Raw genomic sequence first — 16,978 nt, 5'->3', positions numbered from 1 at the left:
GGGAGTGGGAAGGTGGGGATGAGGTGAAGAGGGAGAAGTGGAGGGAGAGGGTGCATTGTGGGGGTGGATGGGTGAGGAGGGAGAGCGAGTGTGCTGGCTGGCTGCAGGTAGGCAGTTGGACTCAGGGTGACTGTGGGAAATGCAGTCTGAGTCTTGGTTGCAGAGTGGGAGGGGCCTGAAGTGGAGGCAGAAGCTGGAGCGAAGTCAAGGCCAGTCTGAGTGTTTTGACCCAGGTTCAATTCCAGCCTCAGGCAAATGTCTGTGTGGAGTGTGTACATTCTCCAAATGTCTGCGTAGGTTTCCTCTGGGTGCTCTGGTTTCCTCCCACATTCTAAAGACATGCAGGTTAGGTGAATTGGCTGTTTAATGTTGCCCATAGTGATCAGGAATGTGTAGGTTAGGTTCATTAGTCAGGGCAAAAGTAGAGTAATGGGATAGGAGATTGGGTCTTGGGTGGGTTACTCTTCCAAGGATAAGTGTGGACGTGTTGGTGAAAATGGCCTGTTTCCTCACAGTAGGGATTCTATGACAGGCCATTCCAGATTCCCACCACCCGCTGAGTGAAAACATTCTTCCCCAAATCTTATTTGTGGTGCCCATGATGAAATATTTCAAACCATTCATTTTGTCTCGTGTCGTTTAGCTCTTGAGCTCCTTGTTCAATAAATGATTTATTCTTTTTGATAAAATATGAGTTCCCTGACAGGGACAGTTAACTTTGTCCAATCAAGGAGTCCTGGCTGGCAGATAAAAAGAGGAGTGTCTTAATCCCTGCCCTCCCCTTCACTGTTTGATCACACAACATTGCCCTTTGATGTGAAGTGCACTGCTTGTCACTGGCCACGCGGATGTTTTCCTATCTTCCTGGTGGTGGAAATTGAATAAAGATTCGTGCGCTTTGTGTCTCTCACTGTGTCTCACACCTACACACACACACACCATGGGTGCTGGGGAAAAAAAATAAGCTCCCCTGCATTCGGCGGCAGTGTGGGGGTGAAATAAAACAGGCATGTTAGGGGTTCTGAACATTCTGAGAGCTGGCTCTGAGGGAGCTGGATCAGTGTCAAGGACTCTCCACGTGTAAGTAAGAAAAAAAGAAGAAAAAAAGAAAAAAGAGGAGTGTCAGAAGGACTGAAACTCTGGTACCTGACTCTGAATAACAACCTGCCAACCAACCCCCTCCTTCTGTCATCCTCAATCTCCCCCTGCTTACTCTTGTTTCACCTTCAATCCAGCCTGTGCTGCCTTTGGGAGAGGTTGGCCTTCCCTCCATCACCCAGGAATGTGGTCATTATCCCAGAGCAGTCACACTTTTAACCTGAGGGTCATCACAGCTGTAGCAGGGGGAGAGAAGGTGGCACCTTCATGGTGGTCATACCTGTCATTAATCCACCACAACCTCTCTTGGGGCTGCAAGAATTCAACCTCCCTCCCTCAGACAACTCCTCTCCCTGGAAGGTAATATTGCTGCACCTAGTTTTGGGTTAATTAACCACTGAAATATGACTATGGGGAGCCAGCATTGGCTGGGCAGGCAGCCACAACTCCTCTGGCCCTGGATTCAAAAAATCTCCTCGGAATTGATCAACACATTTGGGAGCACAGTGCCCACTGCCTCTGAAATCCCTCCCTTCCTGAGAATACACTCTCAGTATTCACCTTTTACAGCTGCTATCTGAATTTGCTATAAATTCTGTGCCCAATGATCCTGCCCTTCCAGCTACCTAATGAAGGGGCAGCACTCCGAATGCTTTTACTTCCAAATAAACCTGTTGACTATTATCTGGTGTTGTGTGTTTTTTAACTTTGGCCATCTGAATGAGCTGCCATCTCAGACTGAATCAGCTGAGCTGTTTTTCATTCATGATTTGAGAAGATTAAAGCCTAATCTTCAATCCCCAGCACAAAGCCCATTCTCAATCCATCGCTCGGAGACACAGACCTCAGAGACACCTACAGGCAGCACAGAGTAACACACTCACACTGAGAGAGACACCTACAGGCAGCACAGAGTAACACACTCACATTGAGAGAGACACCTACAGGCAGCACAGAGTAACACACACACACTGAGAGAGACACCTTCAGGCAGCACTGAGTAACACACTCACACTCCATGCTGCGGATCGGTGTCTCACCGAATGTGGGTGTGTTTCTGAATACTGTCTGTGGTGTGTCTCTGAGTAACACAGCCACACTCAGAGAGACATCTACAGGCAGTATTGAGTTAAACACTCACACTCAGAGAGGCACACAGCCAACAATGTCTGTGATTGGCCGAAGATTATTTCAGGGGCTATCCGACATGCAGCAGAGATTGCACAGTTCGATCCCATCAGCTGGGCATGTACCAACAGAGTGAAGAGGGAATGCATCAGATTGCACTTACTGAGTCCCAACAACTTTCAGTTTCTGTTCTTTTTGGAATCTACATAAATTCCTGATTAAAGGGATCATTTGAAAATGATTGATGATTGATGATTGTAATTGATTGACAGGCCAAGTAACCAATTGTGACAATGACCTGCTGAAATACAGCCAATCAACTGAAAGATGGGGGAGGAGAAAGTCAGTTATTTCCAAAGCACACGGAGACAGAGACTGAATTTTCACCTTTATTCCCTTTTCCACATTCACATTCACAGAAAAAGAAACAACTGCAATTAACAGCCCAGACAGAGGAAGCTGCTCAAATTCATAGCCCCAATGGAGCTTGAGGAAAACACTTGGAGAGATTTTCTCAATAACACGAGAATCCTGCCCCTTTAAACAGTGACAAAACCTTAAACTGGAACTGGCAGCTGAGCAGGAAGGAGATCTGGTTTACTGAAGCAGAGACTTCTGAGGTTCACATTGTTTTGTGCAGCTAACATAACAAGGCAATCCTGTCCCCATCAAACATTCCCAGGACAAGGACAGCATGGGGTTTGACACAGTGTAAAGCTCTCTTGACACTGTCGCGATGACCTGCTTTAATATCCAAACCTCAGAAGTTTCTCTGAGCAATCCTGAGAAGGAAGAGAGTTGAAATTCAGTGCTGACAATGACCTTTGTCCTGCCAGCTCAGCCCTGTTCTGTTTAAAGTTGTGTCTCCTCTGTGGACTGTCTCCAACACTCTACACACATTCTGATCTCCTGATGCTCTTGCTGAGGGGAGAGGGGAGGGTCACGTGGGTGAGGGCACAGGAGAAGCGAGCGTCGGACTCCCAGTCAGACCCAGAGAGGGTCAGCAGGCTGCTGACACTGTAGGTGCTGTCTGAAGCTCGCAGGTAGTTGCTGGTCTGAACCCCGTCCGAAATGACTGCACCGTCCTTCTTCCACTGCACCTCCAGCTCATCGGGATAGAAGTGATTGGCAAGGCACACCAGGGTGGCAGTGCCCTTGGCATTGACCTGCTCCGGGGAGGGGGGCAGCAAGGTCAGCTTGGGCTGAGAGTTCTCACGGCCTGAAAGACAAGAGAAACAATTTTAATTCCTGCCACTGGAAGGGAATTCAACCATAATCTGGCCATACAATCTTTTTGAACATTTGTCGTCAATACAGAATAAACCCAACAAATGACCAAGCATTGTTCACATTGCTTCTTGGGATGTGGGTGTCACTGGCAGGGCCAACATTTATTACCCATCCCTAATTGCCCCTGAGAAGGTGATGGTGAAGTAGCATAGAGAGAAGGGACAGTTTCTGGGCAGCTGGAAGGGCTGTCAATGGGGGAGCATTTTCGTGACAGTGATCAGAACTCAGTGAGATTGAGAGTAGGGATGGAAATGGAGAACCATGGAGCAAGTGTAAAAGTTTTCATTTTACTAAACTGTGTGGTGCTTTGGTAAAAGTGGATCGGAACCAATGGCATGATGGGAAATCAGTGTCAGGGCAGTAGGAGCCCTCGAAGGATGAGACAGACTGTTCAGAATCTGGTCCCACAATTAGTAAGGGTGTGGCTTCCAGATCTAGACCAAATGAACAAGAGGATTGGGGTTCACATACTGACATGGATTGGGAACTGGTTGGCAGACAGGACAGAAAGAATGAGTCTTTTTCTGAATGACAGGTAGTTACACAGTGGTCAGTCCTTGGTACTCAGTTATTCTTAAAGTATAATAATAGAATCATCGAGTCAGAGAGACCCAAAAGGCCCATCAGCCCATTGTGTCCATACTGGTCAAAAAACAACAACCCAATAATTCTCATCCATTTTACCAGCATGAGGGAATTAGATGCGGTATGTGTTCAATAAGGAATTAGATGTAGTTCTTCGGATGAAAGGGATCAAAGAATGTGGGGAGAAAGCAGGAACAGGGGACTGTGTTGGATAATCAGCCATGATCATAATGAATGGTGGAGCAGGCTCGGGGGCCAAATGGCCTACGGTTGCTCGTAGTTTGGATGTTTCTATCTGTATCTCAGATAATGAAGGAATTTGAAACTGCAAGTCATGTGGAGATGGAAGATTTGGCCATGGTGTTTAATGCAGGTCAGTGAGGTGGTAAGAAGACACATGGGATAAACTGTTCTTCATTTTCCCTTGATGGAATGAGGGCAATTGCTGGATCGGCAGCATTTATTGTCCATCGCTAATCACCCAAAGGGCAGTTTAGAGTCAACCACATTGCTGTGGGTCTGGGGTCACATGGTAAGGATGGCAGTTTCTTTCCCGAAAGGACATTAGGGAATCAGATGGCGTTTTCCTGACAATCAAAGATGGTTTCATGGTCGTCATTAGACTTAATTCCAGATTTTTTTTGATTGAATTTGAATGCCACCATCTGCTGGATTCTAACCCTGGTCCCCAGAACATTATCTGGATCTCTGGATTAACAGCTCAGCAATAACACCATTAGACCATCACCTCCCTTATCTCATTTTTGGTTGACTGTGAAAGCAAGGAGTTTGTTTATTCTGGAACTGTATAAAACCCCAGTTAGAGCACAGTGAGAGAACAGTGTACGGTTCTGGTCACCACATTATAGGAAGGATGTGATCCCACAGGAGACCAGGACAGAGGAAGAGTTTGTCTGGAATGGGAACTTTGAGTTTTGAGGAATGTTTGGATTGGCTGGGAGTGTTTTTGTTGGAACACAGGAGGCTGAGGGGAGATTTGATGGTGGTGTGTAAAATGATGAGGGGCCTGGACAGAGTGGGTAGGAAGGACTGATTTCCACCAGCACAGAGGGCAATAACCATGGGGAGAGATTGAAATCAGTTGGGGGCAGGATTATAGGGGAGTTGAGGGTATTTGTTTTCACCCAGAGCTTGGTGGGATGTGGGACTCACAGCCTGAAAGGGTGGGAGAGGCAGAAACCCTCATCACTTTGAAAAAAACACTTGGGTATTCACTTCAAACAGTGAAACCTCCAGAGCTATGGAGCAAGAGCTGGAAAGTGGGACGGATCTTGATACTTCTTTAACAAACCTCCGATCACCCACAGATCAGGAGAAATTTATCCGAGAACTTTGGAGCAGACTCGGATCCACACACTTCGGGAATGAGTCACATTGGGGTGTCTGTGTAGAAGGTTCTAGATTACATTTCAAACCTTGCTGCACACTGCTGGGCTGAGGTCAAGGGTGAGGCTGCAAAGAGTCTCAGTGTCCTTTGGGTCACTGCTCCTAATGACCCCATGCCCCCGGAAGGTGAGAGTGCACAGACAATGGGTGAGTGTTCGGATCAGGAGACTTCAAACTTAAAGAAAGACTTGCATTTGTGAAGCACCTGTCCCCAAATCAAGATGTCCCAATGGATCTTTCCTGCAGACTGTGCACAGCGAGATCCCAAACACAATATGATAAAAAGAAGAGAAACAGATTTTCATTGATTTTGACTGGGGGATAAATATTGATTAGGGACACCAGGGGGAACTGCCTGCTCTTCATCCAAAAGTCCATGGAATGGCATCTTTCACAACTGGAAGACTCTCAGTTCATCCAAAAAAAAAGAATACTTCACTGGAAGTGAGGTTGCAGGTAGGTGGGGGGGGTGGGGGGGGGGGGGGGTGACAATGTCATTTGGTTTGCTTTCTTTTATTGGTCAGTGCATTGAGTATTGGAGTTGGGAGCTCTTGTGGCTGACAGACATTGGTTAGGGCACTTTTGGAATACTGTGTGTAATTCTGGTCTCCCTGCTGGAGGAAAAATGTTGTGAACCTTAAAATGGTTCAGAAAAGATTTACAAGGATGTTGCCAAGGTTGGAGGGTTTGAGCTATCGGGAGAGGCTGAATAGGCTGAGGCTGTTTTCCCTGGATCATTGCAGGTTGATGGGTGACCGGATGGAGGTTTATAAAATCATGAGCAGCATAGATAGGGTGAATAGAGAAGATCTTTTCTCCAGAGTGGGGGAGTCCAGAACTGGAGGGCATAGGTTGAAGGTGACAGGGGAAAGATTTAAAAGGGACCTAAAGAACAACGTTTTCATTCAGATGGTGTTAAATGTATGAAATGGGCTGCCAGAAGAAGTGGTGAAGGCTGGTATGATTAAAACATTTAAAAGGCATGGATATGTAAATCAGAAAAGTTTAGAGCATATGGGCATCAATCCAGCCCTTAACATTTCAGGCTCTTCCAAAGACATTTACAGACAGTTTTGTTTGACAAGGAGTCACTGTTGCAATGTCAGGAAGGTGGCAGCCAGTTTCTACACAGCAGGATCCAAGTAGAAGCAAGAGATCAAAGAGCAATAATGAGAAATATTGGCCTGATTAGATTCCCTCCAGTGTGGAAACAGGCAGTTCAGCCTGACAAGTCCACACCAACTCTCCAAACAGCAGCCCACCCAGAAACATTCCATACATTTACTCCTGACTATTTCATCTAACACTGTAGGCAATTTAGAATGGCCAATTCACCTGGCCTGCACATCTTTGGACAGTGGGAGTAAACCAGAGCACCTGGGGGAAACCCACACAGACACAGGGACAATGTGCAAACACCACACAGACAGTTTCCCAAGGCAGGAATTGAACCCGTATCCTTGGCGCTGTGAGGTAGCGGTGCTAACCACTGAGCCACCATGCCTTAGGTCAATCGACACATAAAGTAATTTGGTTCAGTTGGATGGAAAATGAGAAAACAGAAGGTGAAGGAGAAGGTCGATTGTTGGTTAGTGGTGGGATTGATTGTTACCAGAAAATAAAAGATGGGGACGGATTTTTTGAATATCAAAGGAACTAAAGAAGTGCAGGGAAAATCAATAATAGAATAAATTTAAAGAGTTTGTAACTAAATGCACAAAGCATTCCGAATAAGGTAGACAAAGTGACGCAATAAATCAAGGTAAATTGAGTGTCCAAGGAATTAAACTAGTTAAAGTGGAGGAGGGCTCAGGAGAGGTTATTCAAGTTTCTAGAAGACAACCTAGGACAGAGAGTACAGAAAGGAACAAGAGTCGAACTTCAAGCACAGCAGATAAGAGGACAATGATGAGAAGGAGGGCAGTCAATGCAGGACTGAGGGTGTTGTACTTAAATGCACACAGTATACACAATGAGCTTGTAGTGCAGATTGAAACTGGTAGGTACGATGTTGTGGGTATCACAGAGACATGGCTGTAAGGGGGTCTGGGCTGGGAACTAAATATCCAAGGATCCATGTCCTATCAAAAGGACAGGCAGATGGGCAGAGGGGCAAGAGTTGCCTTGTTAGTGTGAAATAAAATTCAATCAATAGCAAGAAGTCAGAAGGTGTAGAATCTGTGTGGGTAGAGCTGAGGAACCACAATAAAGAATCTGATGCAAGTTATGTCCAGGTCTCCAAGCAGTAATCAGGGTGTGGGGAAGGAAATCAATCAGGAGACAGAAAATTAGATTAGATTACTTACAGTGTGGAAGCAGGCTGTTCAGCCCAACAAGTCCACACCGACCCACTGAAGCGCAACCCACCCATACCCCTACATTTACCCCTTACCTAACACTACGGGCAATTTAGCATGTCCAATTCACCTGACCTGCACATCTTTGGACTGTGGGAGGAAACCCACGCAGACATGGGGAGAACGAGCAAACTCCACGCAGTCAGTCGCCTGAGATAGGAATTGAACCTGGGTCTCAGGCGCTGTGAGGCAGCAGTGCTAACCACTGTGCCACCATGCCGCCCAGAAAAGGGATAAACTAAATGTCAGGGTAGACCTCAATGGATAGGTGGACTGGGTAGTGCATCGAAAGAAAAGGATTTCATGGAATGTCTACGAGATGGTTTTTGGAGCAGCTTGTGGTTGAGCCATGATGGAACAGGCAGGTGTGGATTCAGTGATGTGGAATGAGGCAAACATGATTAGTGAGTTTAAGGTGAAAGTATCACTCTGGATAAGTGACCATAATTCCCCCTGTAGTTTGAGAGAGAGAAGCTACAATCAGATGGAACTGTATTTCAGTTGAGTAAAGGTAACTGCAAAGACATGAGGAAGGAGCTGGCCAGAGTTGGTTGTAAGGGGAGCCGAGCAGGTAAGATGGTGGGGCAGCAAACAGCAGAGTTTCTGGGGGTAATTCAGGAAGTAGAGTAGGAATTCATCCCAAAAAAGAAAAAAACATTCTCAGGGGAGGACAAGGCAACCATGGCTGATGAGGGAGGTCAAGGACAGCATAAAAGCAAAAGAAAAAGCATCCAATGTGGTGGAGAATAGTGGGAAGCCAGAGGATTAGGAAGTCTTTAAAGAGCTATAGAGGATAACTAAAAAAGCATTAAGGGTGGAGAAGATGAAATCTGGGAGTTATCTAGCCAGTAATATAAAAGAAGATTGCAAGAGTTTTAGCAAATATATAAAAAGGAAGAGGGAGGCAAAACTAGACATTGGATCACTGGAAAATGAGTTTGGAGAAAGAATAGTAGGAAATGAAGGAATAGCCGAGGAATTGAATCGATACTTTGCATCAGTCTGCACCATGGAAAACACCAGCAGTGTACCAGTACTTCCAGACTGTCAGGGGGCAGTTCAGGCGTGTAGTGGCCATCAGTAAGGAGGAGGTACTGGGGAAGCTGGAAGGTCTGAATTTGGATAACTCCCCCAGACTGGATGAACTACACCAGTGTGTTCTGAAGGAGATCACTGAAGAGATTGTGGAGGCATTGGTGATGATCTTTCAGGAATCAATGGAGTCAGGGTGTGGAGGTGGAGATTTGATGGGGGATATATACCCCTTGCCTAAGGCTAAGGCCAATTCACCTGACCCGCACATCTTTGGACTGTGGGAGGAAACCGGAGCACCTGGAGGAAACCCACACAGACACGGGGAGAACATGCAAACTCCACACAGTCAGTCGCCTGAGGCAGGAATTGAACCCAGGTCCCTGGCGCTGTGAGGCAGCAGTGCTAACCAATGTGCCACAGTGTCACCCGGTGGACTTGGAAGTGCAATGGTAAAATAGGGCTGAGTCAACACGGTTTCATCAAGGGGAGGTCATGCCTGGCAAATGTGTTAGAATTCTTTGAGGAGGCAATGAGCCAGTCAGGCAAAGGAGAGTCCGAGGAAGTAATGTATTTTGATTTCCAGAAGGTATTTGACATAAGATAAGCGCCCACGGTGTTAGGGGCAATGTACTGGCATGGACTGAGAACGGACAGGTTGGCATAAAGCAGAGAGTGAGGAAAGATGGCAGCTGGTGACTGGTAGAGTTCTGCAGGTGTCAATGTTGGGACAATAACTATTCACGTTATACATTAACAATCTGGATGAAGGAAGTGAAGACATTGTTGCTAAGTTTGCAGACAACATGAGATAGGTGGAGGGACAGGAGGGGCGGCACGGTGGCACAGTGGTTAGCAGTGCTGCCTCACAGCGCCAGAGACCTGGGTTCAATTCCCAACTCAGGCGACTGACTGTGAGGAGTTTGCACGTTCTCCCCGTGTCTGCGTGGGTTTCCTCCGGGTGCTCCGGTTTCCTCCCACAGTCCAAAGATGTGCGGGTCAGGTGAATTGGCCACGTAAATTGCCCGTAGTGTTAGGTAAGGGGTAAATGTAGGGGTATGGGTGGGTTTCGCTTCGGTGGGTCGGTGTGGACTTGTTGGGCCGAAGGGCCTGTTTCCACACTGTAAGTAATCTAAAGTAATCTCTAATCTAAAGGTAGTGTTGAGGAAGTGGGAAGGCTGTAAAAGGTCCTAATAGGCTCTGAGAGTTGGCAAAGAAGTGGCAGATAGAACACAAGAAGAAATACAAAGACTGTTTGCTAAATGAGGAAAGCCTTTGGAAATCTAAAGCACAAACCTCATTCAGGTTAACAGGCAGGTCCAGTTTGTGCTTGAGAAGGCAAATGAAATGATAGCATTCATTTCAATAGGGCCAGAATACAAGAGCAGAGATGTACTGCTGAGGCTGTGTAAGGCTCTGGTCAAACTGTATTTGGAATATTGTGGGCATTTTTGGGACCCATATTTTAATAGAACAATGTACTGGCATTGGAGGGGTTTACAAGAATGATCCTGGCAATGAAGGGCTTGTCATATCAGGCGTGCTTGAGGACTCTGGGTCTGTACTCAATGGACTTTAGAAGGATGAAGAGGGATCTTATTGAAATTTACAGAATACTGACAGGCCTGGATAGAGTGGATGCAGAGAAGATGTTTCCAAAAACAGGAGAGACTCGGTAACCAAGGCACAGCCTCAGAATGAAGGGCCGACTCTTTAGAGTTGAGATAAGGGTGAATCTCTTCAGCCAGAGGGTGGTGAATCTGTTGAACTTATTGCTGCAGAGGGCAGTGGAGGCCAAGTCACTGAGTGTATTTAAGACAGGGATAGATAGGTTTGTGATTGTTAAGGGGATGGAAAATTCCTGTGGAGTAGGCAGGAGAATGGGGTTGAGAAGCATATCTGCCAAGATCAAATTGCAGAGCAGATTCAATGGGCTGAATGGCTGATTTCTGCTCCTATTTCTTAAAGTCTTCTGGAGAGTTTCCCAAAACCCTGGAACACTGAACTTACTGGACTGTGAGCCCTGCTGTAGCTGTTTATCAACAGATAACCAAAGAGTGGAGAGAGTGTGCATTTAGGTGGGAACTTCAGAATGCTTCCCAGCTCCTGGAATACCATGAGTGCAGGAAGTGTGGTCAGTGACAGCAGTTGGAGCTCCAGGTTCTGGAGCTTGAGCAGCAGCTGGTGTCAGTGGAGAGCATCTGTGAGGCTGAGAGCTCCGTGGAGAGCACGTTTCTAGATGTGGTCACTCTGCACCTTCAGAGTATGCAGGGAGAGAGGGAATGGGGGAGCAGCAGACAGTCCAAAAGGACCAGGCAGCTAGTACAGGAATCCCTGAGTGCCTCCCACTCTCCAACTAGGATTCAGTTCAGAATCCTGATGAGAATGATGGTTCATCTGGGGAGTGCAGCCAGAGCCAAGTCCCTGGCACCACGGTGGGGGGGGGGGCTCAGCTATACAGGAGGGCAGAAGGAAAACTGGAAGAGCGATAGTGAGAGGATATTTGAGAGTGAGGGCATCGATAGGTGTTTCTGCAGCTGCAGATGGGAATCCAGGATGGTGTGTTGTCTCTCTGATGCCAAGGTCAAGGATGTCACTGAGCGGCTGCAGAGCACCCTGAGGGGAGAGGGGGAACAGCCAGCAGTCATAGTCCACATTGGTCCCAGTGATGGATGGAGAAAAAGGAACGTGGTCCTGCAGTCAGAAGGTTGGGAGCTCTGGAGGGAATTAGCAGCAGGAACTGAAAAGGAGGAATCTCCGGATGACTTCCAGTGCTACATGCAGGTGAGAATAGAATCAGGAGGTGAGCACAGGTGACTGTGGGGCTGGAAAGAGGATCCATGAGGGAGGTCTTTGGATTTTTGTGAGGTGGTTTACTCATGCAGTTAGAGAGGGTTTAAACTAACTTGGCAGGGCTGTGCGAACCAGGAGAGAATGTCAAAGAGGAACACAAAGGAACACAGAATCCTCAGTTCAGTCAATAAGTCACCTCCCAGTGGGAAGGATGTGGAAGAATACAAATGCATGAATTTACAGAGACCTGCAAATATGATAGAGTTGTTATAAATGGGCGGGGCGGTCTTTAGCTTCTGAATATAGACTGGGATAGTAGCAGTGTAATGGGCAGGAAGGGCCCAGAGTTGTGAGAGTGTGTTCAGGTGAATTTTCAGGTGGCATCGGTGGCTCAGTGGTGGCTCAGGTGGGGCAGCACGGTGGCTCAGTGGGTAGCACTGCAGCCTCTCAGAGCTAGGGTCACAGGTTCGATTCCAGCCTTGGGTAACTGTCTGTGTGGAGTTTGCACATTCTCCCTGTGTCTGCGTGGGTTTCCTCCGGGTGTTCTGGTTTACTCCCATGGTCCAAAGATGTTCAGGTCAGGTGAATTGGCCATGCTAAATTGCCCACAGTGTTAGATGCATTACTGAGAGGGAAATGGGTCTGGGTGGGTTACTCTTCGGAGGATCGGTGAGGACTTTTTGGGCAGAAGGGCCTGTTTCGACCCCGTAGAGGCTCTAATCTAATCATTGGCAGTGAAGAAGGCTGTCTAAGAATACAATGGAATCTTGATCAACTGGGCCAGTGGGCTGAGGAATGGCAGATGGAGTTTAATTCAGATACATGTGAGTGCTATATTTTGGTAAGACACAAGACATGGGTGAGATCCCAAACAAATATTTCAGGTCAGTATATATTGTGGAGAAAGCTAGGGAATTTGGAAAAATAGTGATGTCTTGAAAAGAGACCACACACAAATGAGGAGACGCTCAAGATCTGAAAACACATAAAAGTAGTAGATAAACCCTAGGACCTGATCAGGTGTATCCCAGAACATTGTGGCAAACTAGGGAAGAGATTGCTGGGCCCCTTACTGAGATATGTGTATCACTGACAACTATGGGTAAGGTGCTGGAGAACCAGAGAGGTTGGCTAATGTTATGCCATTATTTAAGAAAGAAAGACTGTAAGGAAAAGCCAGGGAATTATAGACCAGTGAGCCTGATGTCAGTGTTGGGTAAGATGTTGGAGTGGATTCTGTGGGATAGGATTTACATTCTTTGGATAATCAATGTGGTTTTATGCATAGGAAATCATGTCTCCTGAATTTGATTGAGGAGGTGACAAAGAAGATTTATGGAGATAGAACAATAGACATTGTCAATATGGACTTCAGTAAAGTTTTTGACAAGGTTCCACATGATAGACTGGTTAGTAAGGTTAGACCACATGGGATCCAGGGGGAGTGAGCCATTGGGATAAAAAAATTGGATTGAAGATAGGAGACAGGAGTGGTGGTAAAAGGTTGCTTTTCAGACTGGAGATCTGTGAATAGCTGTGTGCCACTAACATTGGTGCTGGATTCACTATTTTATAGAAATGATTTGGATGTGAATATAGGAGTTACAGTAAGTTTGTAGATGATATCTAAATTGGTACGATAGTGGATAGCGAAGAAATTCATCTCAGAGTACAGCGGGACCTTCATCAGATGGGGCAATGGGCAGAGGTGTAGCATATGGAGTTCAGTTTAGATAACTGTGAGATGTTGCATTTTGGAAAGGCAACCCAGGGCAGGAGTTAGACAGTTAATGGGAGGGCCCTGTGGAGTGTTGCTGAACAAAGAGACCTCGGATTGAAGATGCAAGTGCATTATTACTTGAAAGTGGGGTCACAAGTAGACAGGGTGATGAAGAAGGTGTTGGGTACACTTGCTTTTATTGGTCACTATTTTGAGTATAGGAGTTGGGACATCATGTTGCAGCTGTACAGGAGATTAGTGAGGCCACTTTGGCAATAATGTGAACAATCCTGATCACCTTGAAAATAGGAAGGATGCTGTTAAACTTATAAAGCTGCAGAAAAGATTTACAAGGACATGGCCAGGAATTGGAGGGTTTGAGCTATAGGGAAAGGCTGAAGAAACTGGGTCTATTTTTCCTACAGCATCTAAGGCTTCGGGGTGACCTTATAGATGTTTATACAATCATGAGGGGCATGGACAGGGTGTATATCCAAGGCCTTTTCTTTGGGAAAGGGAGTCCAAAACAAGATGGCATAGGTTTAAGGTGAGAGGCAAAATATTCAAAAGGGACCTGAGGGGTAACTTGTCACACAGAGGGTGGTATGTGTCTGGATCGAGCTGCCAGAGTAAGTATTGGAGGCAGATACTATTACAGCATTTAAAACGCATTGGGATGGGTACATGAATCGGAAGGGTTTTGAGGAATGTAAGCAAAATGCTGGCAAATGGGATGAGGTGATTTAGGATATCTGGTTAGTATGGACAAGTTGAACTGAAAGGTCTGTTTCCACGCTGTATGACTCCATGACGATGAGAAGCTGGAAAAGCTGAAACTTTTTATTCTGACACGTAAGAGTCTGAGGAGTGACCTTGTAAAGGTTTATAAAATCATGAGGGTCATAGAAAATGTGAATAATTCAGGAAGGAGCTGAAGTTTTGTAGAAATGGCAAAAAATATTCCTGAAGATCCTTCCAGGGATGAGGAACATCAGTTATACAGATTGATTGGAGAATTTGGGACTGTCTTCTTTGGCGAAGGCTGAGAGGAGATTTGTTTGAGGAATTAAAACCAGGAGGGGCCTGGACAGGGTAAATAGGGAGAAAATGTTCCCAATTGAGAAAGGATTGAGACCGAGAGAACACAGATTTAAAGTAATAAGTAAAAGTAACAAAAGTGAGAGGGGGAACAACATTTTCAGCCAGTGGGTGGTTAAGGTGTGGAATGCACTGCCTAAGAGTGTGGTGGAGGCAGCTTCAATTAAAACATTCCGAAGGGAATGAGACTGTTATTTGAAAAGGAACAATGTGCAGGGTGACAGGGAGAAGGCAGGAGAATGACACTCAGTGAATTGCTCAGTCGGAGAACCATGACAGACAGGATGGACGGAATGGCCTCCTTGTGCACTGTAACTATTCTGTGATTGTGTGATTGAGCAGAGTTAAAGCTGGGGGAGGTGGGAGCTCGGTGTCTCACTGTGCTGCTGCTGCTGCTGCTGCTGCTGCTGCTGAGGTCAGTGAGATCAGAGACTGGGACAGGGAGCCAGAGCTCACATCAAACTCTGCCCCGTGTCCGTCACACTGAGACTGGCAGGAGGCTACTCACTGATTTCACTCCATGCTGCAGGAATGGGACCACAGGCTGCAAATGGACAGAGCTCCTCCACACGGTGAGTAAAACTGACTGACTTATATCTTGCTTCTTAAAGGGGGCAATGGAACTGAAGTGGTACGGTTGGACAACTGTTAGACACAGTGCTCCTTAATCAACCATTTCGTTCACTGCAGCTCCCCACTAACACCTTCAACAAATCAGTAACTGTATTTTAGAAAGTGTGTTTCAGTATTGAAAGGGTTAATAACAGAGGATTGAGGTTTACTTACTCAGTCTGAGCTTGGTTCCTTTACCGAACGTGTCCCACAGTGAGAGTTCCCAGTGCAGAGGCTGTACAAAAACCTCTGCTCTCTGCTTCCCCCCCATCACTCTCAACCTCTCCCTGTCTCCCAGTCTCTCGTTCACTCTCAACTTCTTTCTGCCCCTCTCTGTCTCTCCCTCATTCATGTGTCTTTCTGTCTCCATCTCTCTCTGTGTCCAGCTGGGCTTGGGAGCTTTGTGAAATTTATTTTTCGATATTAAATCTTGCAGCTGTTCTTCACGCGTGGTCATGGAGTGTCAGAGGGAAACTTGAGGCCTTCAGTGAGCGGTGGACACCACAGGGACTGGAGTGTGTCATGGACAGTTACAATCCCAGCATGGGGTAATTTGTTCAGTTTCATTTGTATCTAATTGTGGATGTGTCAGTTCAGGCTGTGGGACTGTGTGTCCATTATTATACATTTTATATAACTGATTGATGTGTCAGTGCATGAGGTGGTGCTGTGTGTCTTGAGGTTTTGGTATGGCTCTGTATCACTGTGTTGAGCGGAGCTGCTATACCAGCTGTAATCCTGCTGACAGTAATAGTCAGCGACATCCTCACTCTGAACGTTGCTGATTGTCAGGGTGTAACTGGTCCCTGATCCACTGCCGGTGAATCGCTCGGAGACTCCTGTGAATCGAGATGTTGCAGCATAGATCAGGAGAGAGGGTTTCTGACCTTCTCGCTGCTGGTACCAACTGAGGTAGCTGCTAATGCTTTGACTGGCCGTACAGGTGATGGTTGCAGTCTGGCCCAGTTCCACTGACAGCACCGGGGGAGACTGGGTCATGATAATCTCCCCATTGATACCTGAGGGGTCAGAGAGAAACACAGTGAAGTCAGAACTGTCACAGAAAGAGCCGGTCAAATGAGAGATTGTTGGAGACACTGAGCATTCCTCTGGTTTCAGCATTTTCCCTTCAATCACAAGTCAGTGGAATTGGAGTGAAATGGAGAGCAGCGAAAGATTCAAGGTGGAAGGAGAGAGATTTGTACCTGCGACACAGAATGCCAGGGGCCAGATCAGCTGGATGTGTGTAATCATGGTGTGTGCTCCTGTCCCTGTGCCTGGTTCCTGATAAACTCTCCCTTCACTGGGCTCTGCTTTATAAAGCTGCAGCCTGTGAGAGTCTGACTGGGTGTTCCTCAGTATGTAAATGGCATCAGGCAGAGAGAGCCACGTCAGCCCCTCACACTTCCTCTTCTCTCTCTCTCTCTCTCTCTCTCTCATCCTTTCTTTTCTTTCTCCCTTTTCCCTTTTTTCTCTTTCTCACCCTTCTCTTGTATACGTTCTTGTTATTCGTTGACTTTCTCTCTCTTTTTCTATTTCCGTCTCCAACTCTGTCCTCTCCCAATTATATAACTACTTATATCTTTCCTTTTTTCCATGTATGTTTGACATTCTGTTTATCTCCCTCCCTTCTGTTTTGGTTGGTCTCTCTCTCTCTCTCTTTCTGATCATTCATTCTTCTCCTTCACTTATATTACTACCTAATTCCTCACTCATTCTCTCCTTATACCCTCAATCTCTAATTGCCTCACTCTCTCTTTGTTTCCCTCCCTCCAGTCACTCTCTAGCAGGCATTATTCCAGGACATTGGAACAGTGAGTCCTGGGGCAGCAATTAAATGCCTCGCCCTCTCTCACTC

At 46.4% G+C, this 16,978-nt stretch overlaps 1 gene segment (V, D, J or C); it reads right to left on the bottom strand.

Annotated features, from left to right (window-relative positions):
* LOC132818895 (Ig kappa chain V region Mem5-like) overlaps positions 1–16,388 on the bottom strand; it is a 602,774-nt gene extending 586,386 nt beyond the window's left edge. Inside the window, 1 exon segment of the V gene segment in view lies at positions 16,326–16,388. Coding sequence covers positions 16,326–16,374 — 49 coding nt within the window.
* Between the last annotated feature and the right edge of the window lie 590 nt (positions 16,389–16,978).

This window comes from Hemiscyllium ocellatum, chromosome 9, assembly GCF_020745735.1.
Source record: "Hemiscyllium ocellatum isolate sHemOce1 chromosome 9, sHemOce1.pat.X.cur, whole genome shotgun sequence".
NCBI classification, from domain to species: Eukaryota; Metazoa; Chordata; class Chondrichthyes; order Orectolobiformes; family Hemiscylliidae; genus Hemiscyllium; species Hemiscyllium ocellatum.
The sequence above is the reverse complement of the archived record's forward strand: the minus strand, read 5'-3'. Positions and strand labels throughout refer to the sequence as shown.